Source organism: Phycodurus eques, chromosome 6 (assembly GCF_024500275.1).
Source record: "Phycodurus eques isolate BA_2022a chromosome 6, UOR_Pequ_1.1, whole genome shotgun sequence".
In the NCBI taxonomy this organism is placed as follows: domain Eukaryota; kingdom Metazoa; phylum Chordata; class Actinopteri; order Syngnathiformes; family Syngnathidae; genus Phycodurus; species Phycodurus eques.
This window is the reverse complement of record NC_084530.1, coordinates 4,962,234-4,989,630: the sequence shown is the minus strand read 5'-3', so window position 1 is coordinate 4,989,630 and position 27,397 is coordinate 4,962,234. Positions and strand designations below refer to the sequence as shown.

General features: G+C 41.8%; 1 protein-coding gene across 6 annotated transcripts in view; it reads right to left on the bottom strand.

Annotated features, from left to right (window-relative positions):
* LOC133403560 (ras and Rab interactor 2-like) overlaps nt 1–26,638 on the bottom strand; it is a 37,624-nt gene extending 10,986 nt beyond the window's left edge. For 2 of the 6 annotated variants that reach the window (XM_061678506.1, XM_061678511.1), the window contains exons 1-9: nt 25,248–26,636; nt 17,659–17,797; nt 10,897–10,991; nt 9,931–10,141; nt 9,737–9,851; nt 6,355–6,427; nt 5,768–5,859; nt 2,679–4,055; nt 801–883 (exon numbers count right to left, since the gene is read on the bottom strand). In XM_061678506.1, coding sequence (XP_061534490.1) covers nt 801–883; nt 2,679–4,055; nt 5,768–5,859; nt 6,355–6,427; nt 9,737–9,851; nt 9,931–10,141; nt 10,897–10,991; nt 17,659–17,727 — 2,115 coding nt within the window. In that variant the 5' untranslated portion in view covers nt 17,728–17,797; nt 25,248–26,636. Of the gene's footprint in view, nt 1–800; nt 884–2,678; nt 4,056–5,767; nt 5,860–6,354; nt 6,428–9,736; nt 9,852–9,930; nt 10,142–10,896; nt 10,992–17,658; nt 17,798–22,430; nt 22,865–25,247 lie in introns of those variants that run through there. The other 4 variants (XM_061678508.1, XM_061678510.1, XM_061678507.1 and 1 more) reach the window with 4 other exon arrangements.
* Nucleotides 26,639–27,397: the final 759 nt, after the last annotated feature.

The following is a 27,397-nucleotide window of genomic DNA, read 5'->3' as shown; positions in this document are numbered from 1 at the left end:
GGAGCCCTGTTGAATTCAGCCTGTTTTGAGGGGGCGGGATTGACTCATGCTCCCCTCTACCGCGAAATGTGACAGTAATGACCGTGGCGGAGCTAGGTGGTTGTGTGTGGGCTACTTGTGGACAAGAAGCGGCCCCCGAGCATGAAGAAATTAGTGAGACCCCATAAAGAGTACAACCGTAAATTGCGGTTTCACTTGTTCCACTTCATCACCAAGCCACCAAATTACTAGTCATTAGGTGAATAGTAGCCTACCATGCAGGAGGCGCATTGGCAAAGATAAATAAAATTCAGTTTGATGCAGCAAATACAGAAACACAGTGGCTCACAAACCAATGAACATAAAATGTGACCAGTTCAGGGTGTACCCCGCCTCTTCAGCACCCCAGAGACCCTAGTGGGGATCATACCGTATATGCAATTCAACGGCGATATGTGATACACAAGCACGTTCCACGAAAACACGAAAAATGGGTGAGTTAAAATTGCTCAGTAAAGTTTCATTTCTTCCAAAGTACAAGAGTCTCTTTGTCCATGCGTGAGTCCGCACTATAGCGAGGGATTACTGTACACAGGTAGTGTACTTTGCTAATTGCTTTTTATGAAAAGCCCATCGATAAGAGACTAAAATTTGTTTAAGGTACCAAGAAAGCCTTTAGACTTCAACACTTGAAAATATCCCCATTAGAGGACTAATAAAGGTTATCTCATCTTACAGTATACACTCTGGATCAGTTTCAAATGTTCCTTGTCATCGTACAGTGACACTATTATAAGAGCAAATGTAAGATGATCTCTCACCTGGAAGTCATGTAAGGCCACATCAATAAAAGTCTTAAGAGGCTTCAGCACACACTTATGCATGGCCTTTTCCAGCACCTGTTCTGTTGAATATAAGGCATCACACATTTTCAGTTTGAAAAGCACATTGATTTGTCATTCAAAGTTTCCATGTTCCACGAACGAAGAGATGAAGAAGTTCATGGAGTGAAAGTTACGCATGAGATGAGCTCATTCATGTATTCGTGTATACAGATACAGTAAGACCCCTATCTCACTGGCCTCGAGATTAGTTGCCGACCCAATGGCGACTTGAGTCTCCGCCGGTTGTGGCGACATCTCCCGTGACGTCTCCTAGAAACTAGTCGTGTCGCCAAGAAGTTGCGCTGGAATCTAACACGCTTGATATCATTGGAGACCTCCCGCTAATACTTGACTTAGCTATGCTACTAAAATTTTCAAAATACCTTTATATCAAAATAGAGGATATCATTGGATAGTGTTACACGAATAAAATGAACTGTAGTTTGTAAGAATCAGACAAGGATGAAGTATTTTATGCCACCTTTTAGTTTTGAAAATGTGCTAATATCTTCTGCCACGTCCGCTCGAACCATCTCATTTTTAGGCTCAAACTGAGAGCAATCGCATCGCTGGAATTACTTTAATTGAACATGTAGGTTTCTATCACGGACGTATCGTATGAACGTGTGATTTTCAACGCCGAAATTGAGGAACATTTTCGTCTTTTGTCCGAACCACAGAAAATCAAAACCGAACAGAAAAATTCCAAACCGAAGTGGTAAAGGGATTTCCCAACAACGTAATCTGAAAAAGAACATGTAATACCTTGCGTGAAAACTCCATTTTGGTGGACCTCCATTAAATTCACGTGCCCTATTTCCGGCACAGCAAAATGGAATGAAAACGGCGGGCGGTTTTCTGGATTTAGTAGCATTCTTAATTGAGCAGAACTACGCTACTCTTGTCTTTGATTGGCTAGCACCTGTTGGTTGGACTCAAACTTTTCTTTCGTTTTCGCTAAGGCGTGCTTCAGCAACGCTCACAAACATACGTAGTAGTGTAAAGTCAGTAAATCAGGCCTTCTGTGTCCTGCTCATGCCCTTTTTGTCGACATTCTCTGTATCCGTGTAAATTCTGTATTGTGAGTGGGATGATGTGAATAAACGTAGCTCCACTTCTGCTTCCCCCCCCCCCCCCACAAATTATGTGGGGTTGCTGAGTGACATCAGACACTTTATGGATTAAGTGTCTGTTTGCACAAACAGAATGGATCACTTATTTTCTGAACAAAGCTTTGCTGTTATTGTTGACAATGAACAAGAGTGGAGTGAAAAGACATTCATCAAATATTCATACATTAGTCTTGTCACATAATGGTGCTCGTGTATGTTTACTACATATTCACCAACAAATGCCACCGGGAATTTAGATTGAATCCAACAATGCCTGCCTTTTCAAACGACCCTCTGATCTCTGCAATGGGAAGAGCGCATATGCCAACATGTGGAGGCTAAGAATAGAAGAAGTCACTGGGCACAACGCACTGCCCTCACTGTAACTTCACACAGGCTCTGAAGCACATGAATACTTAACATTTTAAAGAGTTGGAGACCCAAAACAAAGGCAGACAGATGCATGCTTCACTTGTTCATAAATGAATGACGTCATTTTGAATCCCTTGACTGAAGCAAGGGTAAAGGTTTTACTTGCTTAATTATCGGATATTATCTCTCACATAATAGAGAAGTGACACTGAGTGACTCACTGATCACACACTTGCATCAACAAAACATGATGCACAATCACGCCCACTCTACAACTACAAATGGTTCTTCGGACCTTATGATGCTGAGATGGCACGAACGAATGCCTTACCAATCACATCTTCAGGGATGAGCGACTCTATAGGAGGATCCAGCTCAGAACTTTGGCACAGGTAAGCTTTCATCTGCGTCATAAACTGCCTGAGCGTCTGCAGAAAATCCTCCCCCGATGTGTGGCAACCACGGTTCTCCTGAACAAAGGCTATATAGTCCTGAACCAGTGAGCCAAAATATGAACTTTTATCCCTGGACAGCTCAGCTATCTTTTTCACTGCCCGTCTCTCTGGAGTCATCAGGGAGGTCAGCATACTGCTCACCTTGCTGAAGCGTCCCTTTAAGGCCCGGGGGAGAATAAACGGTCCTCCACTTAGGCTCACACCCACCCTGCGCCTTCTAGCTTTGAAGGATGGACGAAGACGCATTTCTAAGTCAGCCTCGAGGCCCACCCCATAGTCCTCCTCCACTTCCTCTTCCTCTTCCTCCTCCTCCTCCTCCTCCTCCTCCTCACTCGTGTCCTCTACAGTGTCTTGATGGTTGAGATGGCGTGAGCGGCTGGAGCCCAGGCCCAGGGAGAATCCAGGAGACTGTGAATATTCCAACGAATCAGAGGAAGAAGTAGACATGCTCATGTCACTGAGCCGTTGAAGTCCTCTCTCATTTTGGATTGATGGACTCACACCGCTTTTCTTGAGCGGAACATCATCTGGGACCGATGGTGGTAGCTTGGCTCGCGACAAGGCTTTGGCAATGGTCTCATCATCTAGGGCAATGTGGCAGTGGTGGGCCAGAACAGGCTTATTAGGTCTTGGAGGTGGTGGGTTTGAAGGCACAGGGATTGATGAGCTTGCACTCTTGGGTGGGCTGCTGTGTTTCGCACCCATTGTTGGTCGAGGGGGGGCCGGGCGCCTGGTGCGGGCCTGCTCTTGCCTTGGGACCACAGGAATGGCCACTGGCATGCTCTTGGGTCTGGTGGTAAGTGCTGGAGGTCCAGGTGGAGGTGGAGCTGGTCGCCTGCGCAGCATCAAGCGAGGGGGGGGAGGTCGAGGAGGGGGGTGCGATTTGCGGTTCACTTTGATCTCGTCTCGGTGCCGGTCGCTCTCGTGGCTGCCGCTTGTGGATTTCATAGACACATTTATTGTCTCGTGTGAAGATGGATCTTCCTCACAGTGGGGGTGCTGTCGAGTCTGCAAAAACAGTGGGCTGACAAAGCAGAGCGTAGCACTGGAATGCCTTCTCTCACTTCGAGAGGAAGGAGCCCGGTGACGTAATGTTGGTGGTGCGCTGTCACTTTGGGGGCCAGTATGACTCTGCTCCGACCCCTCGTCCTCCCTGGTCCTGCTCGTCCGTTGCGGGCTGAGAGTCCGGCTCGAAGGGCGGCGGGGAGCGTGGGAGGTGGGACGCTGGCTGCAGAGGGCTGAGTCCCAAAAGCCTGTAACAGAGACAGTAACACTCGAGCAAACACTGACTGGCATACAGCACAGCTAACCCATTATGTAAATATTCTGCACACAGATCATCACAGAAGTAATGTTAGAACACAACCTCATTTTCATGTATTTCTCACCACCAGTTCAAAGGTTGTCAAGTTTTTGAAGTTACCCCCTATTTGTGCGTTTCTTTCCTCTTGCTGGTAGCCGAGACACAGTGACTAAATCCTGTGTGTCTTTGCTCTGATCCAGTTGGTGTATGCGTCATAAAGCCAGAGAGAGGGAGTCGCCAATGTTATTCACACAGTGGGCGGGGATTCATCAAACAACATAGTGGACACATTTCCAGTTCCTCCATTCCCCTTTCAGGTTTGTCCTCATTCAAATGTCTAAACTGAGCTAAAGTTACGACGCTACAATGGCATGTAGTTTCTGGATTGTTGATCGCTTTTGCTGAGTGAATGAATTACTTATCAACCGCAAATACATTATTATATTCATATATAGCTCTTGAAAAGTGTCCAAAAAAAAGTTTATATAACAATGTGAATTGTAATGGTCTTGTTTGATTCTAAATGTCTATTATTGCTCTTTAAAGAGAGAGATCCTACAGTAAGGTGGCCTAAGTCCTTCAAAAATAAAACTTTAACCACGGTAAAAAAAAAAAAAAAAAAAAAAAAGATGAGCAATAATAGTTCACGTTCAGTGAGCCCCAGCGATGACATGGACTGCAGCCTAAAAATGGAAACGTTAACTGTTACATTACTGGACAGCTGCTGTCATATGTCTGTCCCTCTGTGCCTTTAGCTGGAATTAGGCCTGTTGTATTCATATGGGTTCATGTGAGCAACTAAAACTAATACAACATAGATTACAGGATTTATATAGTGTATGTTTAACATGTTTCTGTGAGACTTTTTTTTTTACAATAAAAAGCATATAAAGATGTTTCAGTTGTAAGAAATACAAGACGCATTCCTTTCCGGCCACCGCCCACCTCCATTCCCTGGAATGCAAGCATCCAAGTACAATAACGACGTTTCATAGTTTTAACATTTTTTTTGTGATTCATTCACACTTTTGTTAAGGTTTGTGTGTTTCCAAATCCTGACTAATGTGACAGTTTGTGTGCATTTAGACAAGGTTATTCATTGTTTTCCTCCAAACACAAAGTGCTAAACTGTTATTATACTTTAAATATCAGAATCTTCTTTCTTGCTCAGGTATGTTAAAACACATTCGTTTCATATTTATATACTTTATAGTTTGATGACTTATTCATGACTGTATTCTTATTCTTATTATTGTTTTATGTTTTGTCTAGAGTGCTTTGCTACAGCTGTAGCTGTTGTGAAAGCAGGATAAAAATAAAGTTGAGTTTGTTTTTTTTGGTAACATTTGAGGAGCAGACTAAGTGTCAAAGTACAGTGGTGTGAAAAAGTGTTTGTCCCTTTCCGGAAGTTTGTCATACTTATTGTTTCCCATCATGAAACAAATGTAAATATTACTCAAAAACAAACACAAAATGCCGTTTTTTATGTATTTTTTTAAAAATTATTATTAGGGGAGATACAGGCCTGACACTGCCACACCTGTTCCCAATCAAGAAATTACTTAAATAGGACCCGCCTGACAAAGTGCACAGATTGAAACATTTTTACAGCCCATTACTGATTCGGAACTGCCACCTTTATGAAGCAATAAGTCAGACTACCTGGTCCAAGTTGAGCCACCTCTTCCAGATCTTTTTGTGTCTTGGCAGATGCAATGGCTTCTGGGAGTTTGAGAGGGAAGGACAACACATCCCTGAAGTAATCAAGGTTGTAAAGCATTAATAACAACTTCAGAAATACAAAATTAAAAATAAATGTAATGAAGCAACAAAAATACGACATGGATAAAATACTATGAACATACCAAAACTAGTTAATCTGGTAATATTTAGGTAACATGTGACTATGCAATTTGCAATCATTTTTCTCAAAATCTAATTGACCATTATGTTTTGATACTGATTGTCCCGTTGCATGAATTTTGAATGAATATCTTAAGGTATATGGCATATAATATGCAAATGAAAATGAACATGTTGCATTGTCAGGTCTGTCTGACGACGATACTGCTCGGGCAACACGTTCACTCATTCCATGTTTCTGTTATGTTGATTGATGTTGATTGATATTGATACAATATTATAAATTGTTCCAATCTATATCTAGTGCCGTTAAAATTGATGTATTAGTTCAAACACAGTATTTTTATCAACTGACAACAACAAAAAGAGAAATCGTTGTTAAGAACCTGCTTATACAGTAGAAAGCCACCAGACGGAAAAGGTCTGCAAAGCTGATGCCGGATCCATCAAGAGAAAATGCTGTAAAGAAATCAAACATGGAGATATCTGTTTTGTATATAGACATAACATTGAATTTAGTGCACAGTAGATAAAGTAATCTAATCCAAATCAGAATCAGAATCAGAATCATCTTTATTTGCCAAGTATGTCCAAAACACACAAGGAATTTGTCTCCGGTAGTTGGAGCCGCTCCAGTACAACAAACAGTCAATTTACAGAACACTTTGGGGACATAAAGACATTGACAAAAAACAATTGTGCAAAAAGATGCAGAGTCCTCTAGCACTTAGAATGACTAATATTGCAATAGTCCGGTGCAATGACCATTGTGCAAAGGGCGCTGAGACTGCAAGGAGTGTATGCGGTTTAAAGTGACGAGTAGTGCGATCATCTGGGACAATGTTGGTTGTGCAAATGTTACAGATACTCCTCAATCAGTGTGCAAATGGAGCAGATGCTACTCTGGCACGAGTGGCCAGTATATGCAAATAGTGCAGCATGGCGAGACAACTACAGTGAGTGCACGAGTAATACATAATTGGCCCCACAGAAATGTGACAACGAACTCAAGTCAAAAAATTGCCAGCTTGTTGTAATGGAATTATAGGTTAGGTGTTTAAGAAGTTGATCGCAAGAGGGAAGAAGCTGTTGGAATGTCTACTAGTTCTAGTTTGCGTTGATCGGTAGCGCCTACCTGAGGGAAGGAGCTGGAAGAGCCGGTGACCGGGGTGCGGACTGTCCGAGAGGATTTTGCACGCCCTTGTCTTAGTTCTGGCAACGTGCAAGTCCTCAATGGTGGGTAGGGGGGTACAGTACATTATCATAATAGAATAGCATTACTGATTTAGCTCCCACGCAATAATGGTGTAAATGTGAGTGTGAATGGTTGTCTGTCTCTACATGTAACCTGCGATTAGCTGGCGACCAGTCGAGGGTGTAGTCTGTCTTTTGGCTGAGGGCAGCTTGTATCACAGACTCCAGCTTCACGCAACACTTAACAGGATAAGTCGTATATTAAAAAAATATTGTTGGAATATGGTGTTGAGTGAACATCGTTGCACTCCAGTGTGAGGAGATGGGGAGGACCAGGAGATGACCCACATGTAAATATTGACACTCCCTTTCTGCTCTGAGATCATCCGTTAGCAACACCTAAAAGACTAATTGTGACATTGCAGGAACAATACACTGCGTGCAGAATTATTAAGCAATGAGGTATTTTGACCACATCATGACTTTTCGGCATAGTATTTGCTAGCTCCCAGCTGGATAAACCTGAATGCCTAATGGATTTAAGCATAGCAGGTGCTGGGCATTTATTTAAGTGTGAGTGTGGCCTAAGGAGATCAATGCCCTATATAACGGTGTCCGTAATTATCAAGCAGCTTCTTTTCCTGAGGCAAAATGGGCCTGACGGTGAAAAGTCCAAAATTATCAAAAGTCTCTCAAAGGGATGCAGCACACTTGAAATATCAAAGATTTTGGGGAGTCCTCACAGAACCACCAAACGTTTTGTTCCAAATAGGCAACAGGGTTGCAAGAAACGTGTTGAGAGAAAAGACGCAAATTAACTGCCAAAGATTTGAGAAGACTCAAGCGTGACGCTACCAGGAACTCATTATCTTTAAGTTGTGACATATTTCAGAACTGCCACCTACCTGGAATCCGTGGAAGTACAAGACGTTCAGTGTTCAGAGACATGGCCAAGGTGAAGAAAAGCTGAAAAAAGACCACCACTGAACAAGCTGACGTGTCTAGACTGGGCTAAGAAATATCTGAAGACAGGTTTCTCAAAGATTTCATGGAATGATGCAATGAGTGTGAATCTTGATGGACCAGATGGATGGGCCCGTGGCTGGATCACTAACAGGTACAGAGCTTCAACTTCAACTCAGACACCAGCAATGTGGAGGTGTGATACTGGTATGGGCTGGTTGGACCTTTTCGGGTTGAAGATGGGCTCAAAATGAGCTCCCAAACATACTGTCAGTTTTTAGAAAACATTTCCGTCCGGCAGCGGTACAGGAAGAAGTCTGCATCTTTCAAAAAGACAATGCTTTTTAATCAGGACAATGCTCCATCTCATGCATCTACTCCTCTGCATGGGCGGCCAGTAAAGCCTTGAAAAGGAAAAACTGATGACATGGCCCCTTCCTCACCTGACCTGAACCCAATTGAGAACTTGTGGGCAGTTCTTAAACGGGACATATACAGTGGAGGAAAACAGTACACCTCTCGGAACAATAAATCGACAACAAATCAAGGAACTGACTGAATCCATGGATGGAAGGCTTATCACCTTTATTGAAAAAAAGGGCTAATATACTGGACACATTTTTACATACATACAGTATATCGGTTTATATCCATTTCTATTGGAATGTGATGAGTTGTTTGTTTGTAATTCTCACTTAAACAGAAGAAAATAAAAAAGTGAGATGGGAAAATTTGGTTTTCATTTAGTTGCGTAATAATTCTGCACACCAATAGTTGCCTAATAATTGTCCACATATTGATATTCTCCTAAAAAAAAAAAAGCCTAAACCTCACTTTTACTTTCTTAAACATTCTTGTTTGAGGTTTATTAACATTTTGGATAAAACCTAAGCACTGCGGTTGTTGATTAGAAAAAAAATAGTCCTCAAAAAATGTGACTTGTCCTAACCTAAAAACAGATACAGGTATTGGACCATGAATATAAGTGCTTACGTATTTTTTACGTTTTGCAATTGTTCCCAGAGGGGGGCAATTCATTTTCAGGTCCAAAAGCACATTCAGCCTGAACAAACTTAATAAGATGAGGTTATAGAATCCATGGTAAGTATTTCGTGGGACAAGTTGCAGTCAATAAATAAATAGATCAAACCAATGGGATAAAAGAAACGGAGCACAATAGAAACCCATTTAAGTTTTATAGTTTTCGGGAACATCAACGGAATGCATTACAGTAAATCTAGTGCCACCCTTGAGGTATTACACCACTGTGATAATTATTCCATAGGTAAATTGTACTTTTTAAAACCACTTCACAATGTTCCTCATTGATTCGCTTTTTTTTTTTTTGCTAGCAGGATTACAGACTGGCAGCACGGTGGGTGACTGGTTAGAGCGTCTGCCTCACAGTTCTGAGGAGCGGGGTTCAATCCCAATGAATGACTATTGTCACATTGCAGTTGAAATACTATCAACCGTATTAGAACTCTTTCGTGTAAAAGCCTGTGATGTCGTTTACCATTTAAATCAAAGACTTTGTGTGTTCGTGTTAGTCATGGGCACCGTATTTCACGAAAGCGGGGATCATGTGAATCCAAAATACAAGAAACTTACTATACTGGCTCTCTCTGACAGGGAAGTGGCTAATGGAGCTTCTGGAGCGATCCCCTTTCAGACGCACGGAGAGGACCTTCCTCTGCAGAGTGACGGATTTCCTTACCAAGAAAATCTGCAACCCCATACCAGGGAAGATAAGCCATTTTAGAAAACTAACATAACTCTTGAATGTTCAAGCTCATGGTCCTCACCCCTGGTGGTTGACCAAGTAGGATGTGTGTGGCTTCCTCTTCACTGACTGTCAGCAGCAGCCACACGGGGTGGGTTTGAGTCAGTCTGTCCAACACACTCATTCTCCTCCGTAATGAGTCATATCCATAATCCCTTTCACACCTGACGCCGCCATGTCGGGGGGGCTCCAGGTAAACTCCACTCACTTCACCCCCCACCTCACTCTCTGGCCTGGCGAAGATGGGATGGAAAAACAAATATTTACACACTTTCTCCAGCTGCTGGGGTTAAAAAACAAAAAACAAAGCACAGAGTGCAACTGGGCCAAGCGCAAGCGGAACGCAATAACGTTCAAGTCTACAAAATGTTTAGATTGATAAGAGGTTTCGTCAAGAGACAATCTGTGGGTCATTTTCATATAATTTGATCAGTAATTGTCAAGACACTTGTAATTTAGCATTTTCTAATGCTGCCTTGGTTTTATATGGGTAAATGTCTACCATGCTGAAACAGCCACGCTTAAATTCCTATTTTCTAAAAGTTATTGATGAATTCACATTTTAAAGACAGCGAGACAAATAACGACCGTTTGCAAAAGAACCACAAAAAAAAACAAAAAAAAAAACAGAAAAGAACTTTGAATGCATCTGTGTTAGTTTTCATGGAAAAGGCATATGAAGCAATAGGAGAAAAAGCCTATAAAACCAAAAATGTAATAAGCATCTTCAGACAACCTGTTGCAAATCATGAAACATCATTTCTCACACCTAACGGTAAAGACATTTTGACACTAAAGGTTTGAAAAATATTCCTTGTTTTCCCCCTGAGAAGCAGTTATGACCTTTTGCTGGATAACAACTGCCAATAATTCATAATACAGTATCCCGTCAAATTAATTGATTTTCAAAAGGAAATTCAGTCGGCCATGTCTTCGCCATTATCGATCAAATTATATGAAAATCACCCATATGCAACAACAATCATACCCCTGTATGTCCACTGGCTCCTGGTCCACTGTGGGAGAGGTGTGAACCATCTCCTTCTGTAACTCTCCAATCTCCAGCGCAAATGCATCAATCAGCTGCAAGAATAAAGAACGAGAAGCTTCGACAGATGAGGGTACGGGGGGGGGGCGGGGGGAGGGGCAACAGCAGTAAACGAAGCCAAGAAAAAAAAAACAAGCTCAAGAAACTGAGACCTATCAGGCTTAGAACAAGGGAAATGGTTGGTCAGCCTTCCTGTGTGTTTGTCTAATTTCCGACAGGCAGGAAACAAAGCACAAAGCATTCCGCACACCTCCATCCTAAGTGTGAGAAAACGTTTTGTTTTCCATTCAGTTTTCTGACTGTTCAGATGATTGTCTGGACTTATTTTTATTTTTGTGTCTCTCACCAGGTCCATGCCTTGCACTCTGTGTTCTTGTTCAGCATTTATTCTTGTTCTTGTCTTGTCTTGTTCACTTTGCATCAGTCGTAGATGCCTTTCCGTCAGTCATTTGCACTTTTTCCAGTCTCTCGTTCAGACATGTTTGCATATCCTTTCAAATGACTTTTTCCAATTCTATACAGCATGTCTCTGGTGACCATTTGGTTCCGCCTGCCTCTTTTGCAGAGGTAGGAAGTAATGTGGGAGGAAGTAAGCACAACTATATTGTTACTGTAGATTTTTTAGGTATCTTTATTTTATTTTTTTAAAAACCACATATCTGTATGTACAGTTCTACTACTCAAAATAAGATGGTTTCTGGTGTAAAAAAAAAAGAGAGGGAGCTAAAGTCAACCACGTTGAGATTTTGAGTAAATCTCATTTCTTTATTTTAAGCGTCCTCAGCCCTCTCCTCTGTTTACATGTTAGCTCCCCCCACCAAATGTTATGAATCCCACTTGAGTTCCACTCGGTTGGACATGCCCCGCTGCATTATGATCAGCTGCTCCATCGTGGAAGGGCAGGCTACACAGATGGAACGAGATGACCATTCCAAATATGTATCATATTTGGACAAAATAAAAACAAGTTTGTTACGGTTAGTGTTCGGGCTGGGGTTAGGGTTAGGGTGGGTTAGGGTTAGTGGGATTCATACCGTAATAACACCACCACACTGCAATCAGATACAGTGGAACCTTGATAAAACAGACCCCGATATAATGGGTTATCGGATAAAACGGGACACCATTGAGACATGACAATGAATCCAAAAATAGTTTTCATTTGTCACTTAAAATGCTGTTGACAAAGTCTGTGAGTTCCAGAATTGTCACTGTTGTTTACTGGCGTTGTTGGACAATGCTGGGAAAGAATTGGACTGCCGTATTTCTGAGTCACAGATATACAATAATGACACAATTCCAAAAGACATGCCTTCCATGCCTATGTGGTGGCCATGTTGAATGTGGCGCATTGACGTGGCAGGCATGTGACGATGGTTATATCTATTGTCTATTGTCTATTGTGCATAGAGCGCCGCTCAGAGAGAGAGAGAGCACCATGGCTGTGGTGTTAACTCTGAGGAATACTAAAACCAAGTCTCTGGAGTCTGGAACATGCTATTTATGGCACAGTAAAAAAAATGTCTTTGGTCCAGCCGTTCATCTATGGCAACAGATTTGGAACTGGGAAGCACACTAATTCCTCACAGAGCATGTAAGCAACTCACCTATGATGAATACTGTACGTCAACAATGTCACCATCACCACACCAGCATGGTAAGTTTGGATGAAATGTGAAACTTTGAAAAATGTCCAGGCTTTTTAAAAAAGATGTATTTATAATAACTTTGTACTGTACTGGGCATTTTAGGCCCTGAGAAAAAATACAGTAAAATTATTTTGTACTGTATAGTGACATGGGTGCATATGGCCAAAAAACAAAAGTGCTTCAATGTCACGGACATTAGACTATCACTCCGTTATATCGAGGTTCCACTGTACTTTTTCCACCTGGAAGCAGTAGGGCGTGTCCTACCTGGATGCCGCAGCCAATCATATTGCAGCGGGGGCGTGTCCTGCCTAGAAGTCAAGTGGGATTCATAAAAACCCTCCCACCGGAAGTCCTCGTCACTCAAAGAGCGAGGAAGGACAAATGTTTGGAGAAATTAAATGTTCTCTCCTCAATGTCGTCATTTCATTTCATGCAGTTAAAGATGGCGTGTGTCACAAATGAATAGTCTTTGTGGCTGAATTATCACAATCGCCGCTCATGCCTAATTTAAGATTTATGTTTCAAGTGGAATTAAATACCAACCAGAGTGTCGTGGCACATTAGTGTGCCATGGGAGATCCCCTGGTGTGCAATAGGGAACGATCCCATTTTACTTAATTGTCCAGAACATTTATTATTTACTCCAAATGACATAACTTTGGTCAACTATCAATGTCAGTAACGTACTCGTACCATATATAATATAGTGACAGGCAGAACAATTAGTTGGCCTTCCACTAGATGGCAGAAGATACATAATGAACCTGCGAGTCCACTTTTTGTGACATTTTTGTTTAGGTGTCTGCCATGAGATTTTTATCCAATTTATTATTTGTACCTTGGCGAAATAAAGCTTGCGCTACAGAACTCATCAAATGCAAAGTCGAGCACGAGTGGGCTTTCCCAGACCCTCGCCCATTAACACCCACCCTCCTCACTCGCACCGCATCTTTGTAGTGTAGCCACCTGCAAATATGTATACAGTTGATATGTCGCTGCATATCTTGGAATTAATAAGGTAAAAACTATTTAATTATTTCAAACACTGATGAATTGAAAACGATAGATTTATACAACAAATGTGGAATTAAGATTAACACAAATTAATGAAACAGTTTCTGTATAAAAATAGATTTTTTTTTTGTGGAATGCAAAAACAGTATACAGTCATCAAAACCTTGAGACATTTTTATTTTCTTGATGTGGCTAAATACATTTGAGAACATTTGATCCTAATTTACAGACTTCCATTGCATACTAAACATGAACCATTTTAGAATGAAATCCCGAAATCAATCCCTTAAATGAAACAGACTCGGCCAAATATGCATATTTAAACAGCAACACTCAAGAATTAAGATAAAAGAAGGATGAACTATTTAATTTGGGAAGGTTGATCTTTTTACAACGCAGTGGTAAGACAACTGAGATCCCCGATAATACCAACCACCCCAACCACCACCTTATTTCAGAGAATTGCTTCTGTTTTCAGCTACGCGAATGATTTGCAGGTGAGCGCGTTGTGTCTTTTGCCAGGCTAAAAACCACAAAATTCTGGCTTTCGGGCTGACACAGATACGGGTTGATGCCACTCTTACGTGTGTACAGCACCAATAAGTACAGCAATAATAGCGAATGGAATACAGAAAGCAACTCATGTTTTCATATAACTAGTATGTTCTCTTGTCTCTACAACGCTGCTTCCTTTCTGTGCTATTCGTCGGTTCATCATCCATGTCTTTTAATGCTCTTTTGCGCAGACTGGTTAGCACATCTGCCTCGTAGTTGTGAGAACCGGGGTTCGAATCCCGGCCTCGCCTGTGTGGAGTTTGCATGTTCCTGAGTTTTCTCCGGGTACTCCCGTTTCCCCCCACAACCCCAAAACATCCGTGGTAGGTTGATTGAAGACTCTTCATTGCCCATAAGTGTGCACGTGAGCGCAAATGGTTGTTTGTTGATATGTGCCCTGCGATTGGCTGGCGACCAGTTCCGGGTGTACCCCGCCTCCTGCCCGATGACAGCTGGGATGGGCTCCAGCACGCCCGCGACCCTAGTGAGGAGAAGCGGCTCAGAAAATGGATGGATGCCTTTGCAGATGGGTACCCGGGGCATGTGGATCAGTGACTGTGGGCACTAGGGAGGGATTTGTTTTATTTTACTACCAGTTCTGTGAAGCACTTTGTGTTGCTTTAAAGTATGAATGGTGCTGTAGGAATAAATGATTGATTGATTGTTGTGTTCTATTTTGCTGATCATTTTTGTGTTCATGATTTGGCTTTGAGCAATCGAGGAAATATGTCAACTGCTTTTGGGGTTTTGGCGAACATAATACATGACACATCTTGACCAATAGAGTGCAGTATTCGGCAATACTTTTCTCAAAAAGGTCATTCCGTACACAGGCTTCCCCAACCCCTCCTCGTTGGATCTTGCAGAATCTGCCCTGTTCATGCCTCAAAACCTCCCCCAAGGTTTGTCAGGTCAAAAAAAAAGATTGTATAATACAAATAAGCCAGTGTGCAGTGTCGCGAATGTGGTGCAATGCACACACAATGAAGGTCACTTACTCAAGCAAAAACAAGAACCATTCAAATATTGTATGAATTGTGTTTCTGTCTGTTCAAGGCTGTAGGAACCATACAATGCACACTCATAGGGGGCGCTCGGTTTACGACGGCGTTGCTTTCCTACAATGAGGACGGAACCCAAATGTTATATGTAAGGTCAGAACGCATTGTAATCTATGACTAACCTACGCTAACAAATAGTAAATATTTGCATGAAATACTTCTAGGCCGTAACAAATCATGGCATCGCGTGCTTCAAACTTTTGTCCACAGGGGCCTGTGACTTGATTATGCAATGTCACTGACATTTATCGAGATTCATTCATCTAGTCCAAAGTTGATAAAAGCTTCAGCCAATCATCAGTTTCATTTTGTACTTCATCACGAGGAGAGCTGCGTAAAGTCGACTGCAGCACATTTCAAAGAGGTTCAGTGGAGTTCATCATATTACATCCCATTTACGCACTTACGAGCCTTTCTGTAAACAATTTAGAGGGCGTTTTTACAAACCAAATGATGACTCGGGTACGATGTCGTTTCAGCCCCATGAAATCTGAACCGTTACCTTGACGACACAAAGAAATCCATGAGAAACAAATGCTTATTATAATACTATATAAATGTGGTAAACTTAGGCTAATCGAGACTGCTGACCAAATAAAGGAAAGCCAGATGATAATACATATTTATTATACATACTTATTACGTAATACAGTATGCCTCTCAAGGGTACACTTGGCACTGGGCAATTCGTACTCGGCTTGGACACGCCGGACAAAGTCTGGTTCATTCAACAAGTGTGACTGTTCTGATGCATGGGACACTTGTTGGCACCAACACGGTCAGTAGTACGAGTAGGACTAATGACGATATCACAGGTGGCGTGGACTCAAGTCACATGGCTTCAACTCGGAGTCCCGAATTTGACTTTTGACTCGAGTTCACAATACGCTAAAAGACTTGAAAAGACTTGCTACTTTGACCAAAGCACATGGGGAAAAAAACAATACTTCATAGCTGTCTCTATCTACAGCTGTATGTGGAACTTCATGATTTACTCTAGGGAAATATGATAAGTAGCAACAAAATGCTGACAATCTGAATAAATGAAATACGAGGTCAACATGTCCCACGCCAATATGCTAGCAAGTAATTGTTATTATCTTGTAAGTATTCACACCCTATTGGGCGACGTCTGGTAGAGGAATTGAAGTCATTCGTTCGCACACAACCTGAAGTGACGGTTTCAGGAAAATAAAAAAAAGTCTGGTTTAGTCAGTGTAGTGTTCTTGTACAGTATTTGTCTTTTTAATTCACTTGATTTACCAATCGATCTCTTTAACGTGAAACGACATTCTTCTTCTTGTCCTTGTCTTCGCCACCTTTTGACGTAACATTTGACATTGTGCCCCCCTTAAGTGTTCCGACTGAGATACCACAGTTGGCTAAAGTTGCACCTTTATAACAAGATGACAAACTTCTCTCTTTTTTTTTTTTTTTTTTTAAAGATACTCACAAAGATGGGAGAAATGTTTGTAGACAAGGAAATGCAGTGTGAATTTCAGAAAAATATTGTTGATTATCTAAAAGAGGAAACCAATAGGTCTTTCGTTATTAAGTGAACGTCTCATTTCCTCGTGTATTCATAATTGCTCTTCAAACAAGCTTACACTTGACCATACCGATAGAATTGTCAGTCGAATAATCGATGACTAATTGCAGCACTACTGGATGCAAATTCTTATTGGGGACAGTTCTGTTTGATGTCACTTCAGAAAGAAAGTGAGAAAAAGTGAAGTCGTAGCATAGGCATTTTCGTCGAAGAAGTGAAAACCTACAATGAATTGGTTTTGAAGTGGCAGTGAACAAAGCCCGCCCTCGACCATTGGTTTTGAAAGTGCAAAACTTTGGCTCAGCCCCCGAGTTTTCTAATAAAGGTTCAGTGCACTTGTTTATCCAATTTGTTTTGATAAATATGGATTTAAAAAATATATGAAATCTATAAATGCAGTACATAATACATACGTAATGATGAAACGAATATATATGTATTCATAAATACATTTCTACAAATGTATTTTCAACAGATTAAATGATCTGGGTAATTTAAGGGACTATTGAAATTGCATCAGCCATTGACAGTCCTCATGATTTTGATTTGAACGCTTGTAAAAAAATGTCCGGTAGAAGAATTATGTAATGCAGACATTGCAAATGACTTTATACAAATCAAACATTGCACTTTGTGTACACTTTCAAAATATCCATTGACATTTCATATCCAAGTGACCACGGAAAATATAGAAACCCTCCATTATGGAATACGGTAACATTTCCGACATGGAACCCGTTTCCATGAGTTTGATTAGGTTTTCAAGGTAAAGTGCAGGCTCGGTCTTGTATAGCTTTTTATAGCTTCTTCAGCTATAAATGATACTTGGGACACATTGTCAGTATGTCAATCCCAGCCACTCGGTCCTTACCTTGAAGAAGCTGCCGCTCCTAATCATCGGGCCATTTTGAGGGTTGTCGCTCGACGTGTTAGAGTCCATTTTGTCAGAGTCTGCTTTTGCGTCTGTGTGTGTGTTTACATCTGCGGCGATGAGCGGACGGACCGGAGCTCTGTTGGTCAAACACACAGCAGTCCACACACTTCAGCTGCGGCGCAGAGGGAAGAGTTGACGCTTTTTTCCAGTTTTGAAGAGTCAGTCTGAGTTTGCCTTTTTTCCTCAACTCCCTCTAATTATTCCCCTCATTCTTCTTTCGCTTCACTACCTCCACCCTTTTTGCCTTGCCACCCTGAATTCACTGCTTTGCTTCGTATTCAAGTTTTCTTATGCTCCCTGTCATGGTTTCTCTTTGTCAAGCGCATTTTATTTCCCACTTCAAAATTACAGTATTTGTGTTTATGGCCTCATATTTAGAATTGTTTTTCAATTGTGGTTTAGCAAGCACCACTTCCTGCACAGCTGTTTTTCTTCAGTCTTCCTACCTGAATGTGTTCAGCGTATGGGTTTTGGCAAGGCCATTTGGCAAAACCCTTCTAAATAGCACTTCACACAGTTCTCAACTTCTCTCCCCCCCCCCAAAATGAGAAGACTCAGTTTGAACTCAACTTCCCAATGACTGATTAGAACTTACACTAGATAGACATTCAGGGTCACGGGCACACTGGAATCTTTCCCAGCTGAGTCAATGGTCACAAAGGCATGTACAGTGTAAACACTCTCATTCATACCGACGGGCAATTGAGAGTCTTTCATTTACCATGCGTAGTTTTGAAATGTAGGAGGAAATTGGAGCATGCAGAGAGAACCAGCATGCAAGCACAAGGAGAAAATGCAAACACATAAAGGTCAGGCCGAGATTCAAACACAAAACCTTTGGCTGAGAAGCAGGTACGCAAACTATTGCCCAACATCTGCCCGGAGACAGCGGGCTCTATTTTCGTAGACAGCGCACCCGCGGCGCGGTGCAAATGCCAGCGGATTAGGATTTTCCAGCAAGCGGAGTCTGATTTTTGCGAGAGTTGATTCTGATTTACGTGCAAGCGGATTCTGGTTTTCGTGCAATTGAAAGGCTCAAACCACATCTAAGTCTTAGCGCAAGCTCGAATGCTGGTCTCACGCGCTTTTGGTGAATTTGATCAGGGCGCAGGCAGACAGATACCGCAAACATATTTAGGTAGCTTAGTCTGTATTTAATAAGGGTACCCGCTCACATTGTCTGTTGCCACACCATGGCCAGAGCAGTGACAATGCTCCACACGCACGGTTCGCTGTGATAACACGCGCCTCTGCCTCACCCCACCTCTTTCTGTTTTGCCAGGTTGAACTTATTAGGTCAGTCCTTCCCTTTCTGGCAGAGACATCTCGGCAGATATGCACGCGAGTCACACAGGAAGAGCGCGCCCTCACCATCGCAGGCTGAAGGAAAGGAACGTATATGTCTCGGTTCACCAAGACGAAACAGGAATTTAGCAACACGAAAGTGTCAGTAAAAAGTCAATGTTGTCCGAGTAACATGACAAATAGCATAAGTGACCACTATGGTCCAGCTCATGTTACGTGACAAACCTTTGCACAATCACAAAACAAGAATTTCTTTGGCTTCCTGGCTACAGCTTCTCCAGTGTACCAATTGACTGTTTTTCTCTCTTGTTTTATTTATTCTGATCTTTGAGAGTCTTTACCTTTCAGCTACAAAACAATAACAACTCGGAATTGGGGGAACATTCCATCCTGCAGAGGAATGTACTGTAGGGCAGTTGTGTGTCTTTGTCTTTCTTTCTTGGTTCCAATAAAAACAAACTTGACATACTTGAGAGGCTACATACTAGAATCCACACATTTAAGTGATGTCCTATTAGTACGCATTTTCTTTGTCTGCGTATGTGTGCGTGCGTTGGAATCGTTGGTACAACTAAACTAAATAAGTTTAAACGGAATGAACCAGGATTGCTACAGTAGTGAATTCCATGTTTGATGGAAACTTCAGCTTCATGTCACGATTTATCAACAATCAATTCAACACAATCTACCACGTTGTTAAGGACCAATTCTTTGTTTATTATTCTCTTCTGCTTCCCCACAGAATGTCAGTTTAGCCGGCTGTCTTTTACTATGACACAGGACTAGTTTACATTCAAAATTAAAACTAGATACAATGTCCCCAGAATTCTAATTCATCAGTTCATGATCAACTGATAAACATGTTTTGAAATGCAAATACACCCCCCCCCCCCCCCCCCCCCCTATACAGTGGTCCTTAAAGGTCTACACACCCCCGTACAAATGGCAGGTTTTTGTGATATATAGTTTGAAAAAAACGACACGAAAAACAAACCAAGACAAATCCTTTCAAAACTTTTTCACATTAATATGATACGGTCTGGTGAAATCATACGGGACCTTTTGGTACATAATTCTGAAAGGTATGTTTGGTGAAAACACAACATTGCTCATCACCAAGGGAACAGCATACGTAGAGTGGAGCACGGTGGTGGCAGCATCATGCTTTGAGGCTGTTTGTTTTTTTTTTTTTTTTTTTTTTTTAGCTAGGAATGGGGCCTTAGACAAATAGATTAACATTATGTGGTTTTACTCAAGAGGCACACCCCAGTTATAAGAGGTACTTATACTCTTTTCCCCAACCGCTCTCGAGAAGAGTTTTTTTATTTTATTTTTTTCTCCTCAATTGACCACGTTAATGATGAAGAAAGTTTTGAAATGATTTAGCTTGGTCTCATTCTTTTCCAACACACACACACACACACACAAAAACACACAAAAAAAAACCCTGGCATTTGAACAGGGATGTGTAGACTTTTTTTATAGCCACATATAATATAGCGGGAGTCCCGATATTTATTATTTTAACCCGTACGACGAAACAGGACGCCTCACTCCCTTTTATAAACATTTCATTGTGCTTTGCTATAAACACACAGCAAGCAGGACTTCCTTAAACAGTGCGCTAGCTTTAATTTGAAGTCCACACTGACTAATTTTCTTTCCGAGTTGTTCACAGAATGCAATTTCAGGAGATAAAGAAAAACAATTTTCACGACAGACGTGGATGTATGGTTTAATTATTTGTGTGTATGCATACCAACATGGGAGAAAGAGAAGGTAAAATATTGAGCAACATAAAGAATCGTGAAGCACATCTGCACAAATGGCAAAGTAATCATCGCTCCAGGACCGCTGTGTGAGCGACCACAAAGTAGAAACTAGGTCAGTGGTTCTGCCTGAATTCAGCTGAACGGATTGGCCCATGTTGTTTTGGTTAGGAAGGAAACTGTTTTTTTCTTTTTTTGGAATGTAGAGGAATTTGACTGCTTTCTTCCTTCGAGAACAAGAAGGACAACATGTTAGCATTCCTACCATCAGTGCCATGAAACGTTCATGGTATGTATGTTTTATCCATATCGCCCCAAGCGTCAGATTGAAGCCCCAAAAGACAAGACTTCTTTTTTTTTTAAATTTATGAAGAGCAAAAATATATATATATTCTTTAGAAATTATGAATAATTATACATTCCAATGTAATATGCCAGCATTCCTGTATGCATGCCTTTACTTTCCAAGTGATAATGCTTTTTTTCGTTAATTTAGGCTCCAATTTCTATATTGACTGAAAAACGTTTTTTCAGATCACTATTATGTGAATTGACAATATTAGAAACCTACGTTGCGACACACATTTGACTAACACATCATGGTTACACGTGACCAAACCAGGTTGCTGTGTGCGAAGCAATAACTACCATAACTATGGGCTGATGACATGATGGTCTGAACCCAAACTTGCTAGAATATTGTTTTCTTTATTGCTGCAGTCTTCAGACAAATATGAATTAAAATCGTCCACGCATTCTTGAGTTCCAGATGTTTTTCTGTAGAATCAGGTCATTCGAATATCTCGAGCTTATCTACGTCACTAGCGAACATCTCCGCCTACCTCTCAGCTCAGAGCCAGCACTGTCAACATAACACGTCTGCACGATGATATTCTTCTTTATTTAAAGAAACCCAGGTCATCTCTTCAAGCCGTCTTCAATCAATTCAAAAATGTTCACAATTATCAAACTACTCTATAAACTGAACAAAATCAACAGTAATTCCAGTAACGGCAAACCCGTGGAATCCTGCAGATCAAATTTCAGATTACCCCATTCCTACAGGAAACATGAAATATTTAGGTATTAATATTTCACCAAAACTCACAGAGCTAACCAACGTAAATTACACATCACTTCTGGGGGAAAAAAAATCTCATCTGATTGAAGATGTTGGAATAACTTGCCTATATCACTACTTGGAAGAATCGCTACAATAAAAATGAAAACCTTACCTCAAATAAATTATTTATTCTCAATGATTCCATTTAAGCCCACATTAAAATGGTTCAAAACCTTAGATTCTGCCATACTAAATATTTATTCAAAAAATAAGAAACATAGAATTAGTTGATCCACTCTTCAGAAAAGTAAACAGGGGGGAGGCCGAAATGCTTCCCAACATGAAACACGATTATTTCGCTAACCATTTACAATACCTCATTAATTGGTTAAACCACAATGAGAATCGTCAGTCTTGGCTAGAATTGGAACAGACAACCTGCAACAACTATTTAACAATAATATTACCAACACTTCAGGCCACCCTTGAACCGCCGGCGTTTGTTAAGCAAATAGTGAAGCTTCTCCCACAAAGGAAAAAAAATATCTCATGCACAAAATCAATGCACTCACCAGTCGCTTAATGGGAAGAAGACCTTTCTATGTCTGCTGACTGTAATTACTGGATACAAATCTGTAACAATACGTTTAGGATGACAAAAAAATACAAATTTACAGCTTCGTGCGCCATACAACTCAATACACTTTGCATAAAATGGGCTTCTCTTTGTCTAATATATGCACACAATGCACTAAAAATACCCCAGACACCTATTTTCATCCTGTATGGGAATGCACACCAATTCAATGCTTTTGGACTTCTGTGATGCAGAAACTCTCATATATTTTGAAGTGCAGGATTCCACACCTTCCCCAAGATTGTGCATACTTGGGGCCTTAAGCATAATCGACCTCCCAAACAAATTCACAATCAATACTCGTTGCGTTAGCTACCGCTCAGAAAACAATTTTATTAAACAGGAAAAATAAACAATCTATCAATATTAATCATTGGTTAAATCTCATCATCATATATGGCCTGAGAAAAAATATCTGCAGAGCGAAAAAAAATAATTACATCATTAGCTGGTGATCCTTCTTCAACATGCCGAACCTAGATCGTCTAGCTAGACAAACCTAGATTTCTTGGGTGGGTGTCGGACCGGGTTTCAGTACCCGGTCTAAATGGCGTGACCCGCCGCCCTGCCTGCCCCCCAAGATTTTAATGCATTACACACACTCATACCCTTTCCTTTAAAGCACTACACACACTTATCTCTGGAGGGCAGTGGGATTTGGGTTTTTGTTCACCTGCGGGGCAGCGAGCAGCCCTCGCCCACACCCTAACAGGGGGGAGGTGGGTTTTCACGAGGCTCATGGCAGTGATCCCGGGGCCGGGCCCCACTGGTGGGTTGGCTGCTTAGAGTGGGGGCTCCCCTCTCATGCCCCGTGGCTACTCTCCAGGGTGCCGTCCTTATTGTTTCCATGTCGTGCACCCCTATTCGCCCTCTTCCCACCAAACAGGGGACACCGTCTTGCCCTCGGCCTGGGCGGGGACTGGCTACATTGTGGGCCCTGTGAGTTGGTGGGGGGCGTCTCGCTCTCCTGGGGTTTGGCTGGGGGTGTGACGTTGGGCCCCAGCAGCCTCCTCCGGTGGACTACCCTGGGTCCCTTTGGTGTGGGATTTGCCTCGTCCACCGGGCCGCTCTCGGGTGGGCTCCTGGGCCCGAACCCGCCTCTCGATTGAACGGGGTGGGGTCTTCAGCCCCCGTGGAGCAGGCGCAGCAATTGCAGGACAGTTACCGTGCATGCGAAATGGTGTCGATTCACTTGCATGTGTCTGCAGACACACAGCCCTGGAAGTTATTCGCTAGGTGTGGGGCCACTCACTCATTTGCGACAAATAACATAACTATGCCAATTTCTTGGGTATCCCCTCACTTACACTCTGGTCCTCTAGATGTTTATAATTTACATAGCCACTCCCACCACACTTCAGTTGTCCAGCCGGGTCCACGACCTCTGTCCTGCATGTTTCCCCTCCTATCGCTGTCCTGTCCAGTCCTGTTCTACCTTGTCCTGTCCTTCCCTCACAGGGAGTAGCACGACGGCCCCATACAAAACTCGATTCATTGTTCATTTATTCAATGTGTCATTGTACGTGGTAAATAATGGTATATGATAGGTATATAATGATTTACTTTCCTCATCTTGTTTACAGCTAGTGACTTGTCTTTTGTTGTCTTCTTTTCCAATATTAATTACCTTTTCACTTTCTTTTTTGTTGTTTCTGTCACTTGCCTTTTAAAACTTTGTTCTGTTCGACTGAACGACTGTAATTCTCAATAAATATCCATCAGAATACAAAGAAACGACAGTGGCAGCTTATAAAGTCCACTGTGACACAGTAAAACTGTTTCGGCATAAAAGGGATACAGATCCTCCTTTCTGATTGACCTAACAGCCGAACAGGACAAAAAAAAAAAAAAAAAAAAAAAAAAAAAAAAAAAACAGGTTGTAGCAGAGAAACGCCTGAGTGAATTGAAACAGAAATGAGGAAAAGGTGGATGTTCGCAAGTGTATAATGATGGGCCACATACAGTACTGTATACAGGGGCGGCGCCACGGATGTGGTAATAGCAAGGATCACTTCAATGCTGCAAATTGAAAATGCATTTTTTTCTGGGATTAGTGATGGGTGACCTTAGAATCATCACTTTTCTTCCCATTTCACCACCCCTGCAGTGATGGTCTTGACACTGAGGCTACTGCTGCTTGGTGAAAAACATGCGAACATGTTTGATGCCTTAAACCGCAAACAGGGATTGTAAATATGTTATTGTGGGCAAAAACTGATAATACTCATACTAATGCTAATAATCTAATACTGGCGTAGTTGTGTTACTTAAAATAAATTTTTAAAAAAATCACTAGGTAAGTAGGGAATTCAATACAAAAAAAAAAAAAGATATTACAGATTCCAAAGAGGCTTAAATGAGACATTAGCTGATTTACTGATTTACAAAGATCAAGATCACACAGAAGTCCCAGGCAGGTTCAGACAGGTTTTGAATGCTTTGGGGAAGTAAACGGGGGGGGAAAAAATTAATTTAAAAAAAATGGAGTGGAGTGGAAAGAAAGAGAGCAGACATATCACGGTCCTTTTCAAAAACACAATCCAGCAAAACAATCATTAATTGAAATACGAAACTTTGGCATCAACTGTAATGAATGCACACTGCCATCACTAAGTTGACATATTTGCAGGTTTATTGGCAAAACTGGAAATACATTTCAGCGTCAGAGCTATCTCAGTTTGACTCCGTTTTTGATTTTTTTTTGGGGGGGGGGGTTTAAACAAAGTATGACGTGAACAAAAGTGTTACTCGCCTTTACAAAGGGTCCTCAAACGTCACTTTGCCACGTTCCAGTGCAAAATGTTTTCGCGTCTCCTCTTCCCATGGAGCAGGTCTGCGAACTTCGCCGCAACTGTTCCCGCACGCGCTCGCGCGCGCGCTTGCATAGTTTCCAACAGACGTCCACATTTTTAGTTGGCGACGATCAAAGTCACAGCGGCTTGTCTGTGTGCCATGATGATGCACGGCTGTGACGTTTGTCGCCGTTAGATGTTTTTGTCGTGCAGCATCCTTCACTTTTCATTCCCTAAATCAGTTCTTTTCTTTTTTTCTTTTTTTTGTTTTTTAACCAATCTACGTTTTTGTGCTCTTCTACCCTCTGGTGGTGGAGAAACGTTAAAACCACACTAAATGTATTTTCGTTTGGGGTTGCCATCAAAAGACGAATATGAGACAAAGATCAACAGTTCAGCTTTTCTTTTGAGGTATTTATATTGATATTCGAATGCACTACTTGGAGGACAGCACAGATTTTTAGGTGAGCAAAATTTGATTGAGCAAATACTAACTTAATAATTAGTTACAAATCCTTGTGGGAGTAACTGCATCACCAACATTTTTCTTTTCCAATGCTTTTCCAGGCTTTCGCCACTGTCTCTTTCAGTCGTTGATTGTTTTGGTGGATTGCTCCTTTCAGCTTCCTCTTTAGCAGGTAAAATCCATACTCTCTTGGTTTCAAGTCTGGAGACTGACAAAACCTTCCGAAAATGTGTCTGGAAGCCAACTGCTGTGAATTCTGCTGGATTGTAACGTAAGAGTGTGGCTCGTCAACATATTACCACTCCCTGACCAAGTTTCTCTGAACATGACTTGGCAACTTCGCTATTAACATGTGCGAGAGTGTTGTCAGTGTTACCTTACGATAGCCGCCACATACATAAACATTTTGTTAAGCAGTCAATGTGGGGTTTTTTTTGGGGGGAGAGGGGGGGGGATGATGTATAGGTTGCATGCTCCACATGTGTATGTGCTAAATGAAAGTCTCATTTTGGTGGCTTAGTGATGAGGCCTCCAGTTGTGTCAAGGCCTTCCAATTCTTCTTGTTAATGTGTGGCTTGCATTTTCCTGTGTGGCATTTGCACTTTTGTTTGTTTTCATTCCACTACCCTCTAACGGTTGGTGCTGATCTCACTAACAGATGTTTTAGGGTCTAGCTTTACAGCTCTAAAAATGTCTCGCTCATCAATGGCTGTTGTTTTCCTTTGGCTACCCATTTGATGTTTGCTTACTTAGTACACCGGCGGTTTCTTTCTTCTTCAGGACATTCTAAGTGGTCGTAGAGTGTTTGTGCAATGGATCGGATTGATTTTCCATCTTGTCTCAGCTCCGTGCTGTTGGTCCATGTCCGCAGGCCTTGAGTCGGACACCTGTGGTGTAGCCAGACAGACACACAGACAGTGCATTTACTGTTTATTAATATGCATCTTCCCTGGGAAATAAAACAATAAATAAATGTAGGATGGTTAAAGTAACGTGTAAAGTAGTAGTCGTAGTTGTCGAAGTAGGTTCCCCTGATTTCTTCTTCAACATGTCAATTAACGAAAGATAAAACTGATCACAAAACATTGCTTCCCATTAAACATTCATCAGTAAAACGCAAGCTACATGATTTATTTTGGCTTTTTTCTTTTGTGATCATTGTATGTACTTTTTGACTTATTCTTGTGGGCCTAACGTGTCAGGCATTTGTTAAGTCAAATACCCTGTGTAATTAGGTACAACTAGCCATTAACAGGCGGCACGGTGGCCGACTGGTTAGAGCATCAGCCTCACAGGTCTGAGGACCCGGTTCAATCCCCGGCCCCGCCTGTGTGGTGTTTGCATGTTCTCCCCGTGCCTGCGTGGGTTTTCTCCGGGCACTCCGGTTTCCATCCACATCCCAAAAACATGCATGAATTGGAGAGTCTAAATTGTCCGTAGGTGTGAATGTGAGTGCGAATGGTTGTTTGTTTGTATGTGCCCTGCGATTGGCTGGCAAGCAGTTCAGCGTGTACCCCGCCTCCTGCCTGATGACAGCTGGGATAGGCTCCAGCACGCCCGCGACCCTAGTGAGGAGAAGCGGCTCAGAAAATGGATGGATGGATGGATGGCCATTAACAGGATTTGAGGGGAGTGCAAAGGTTA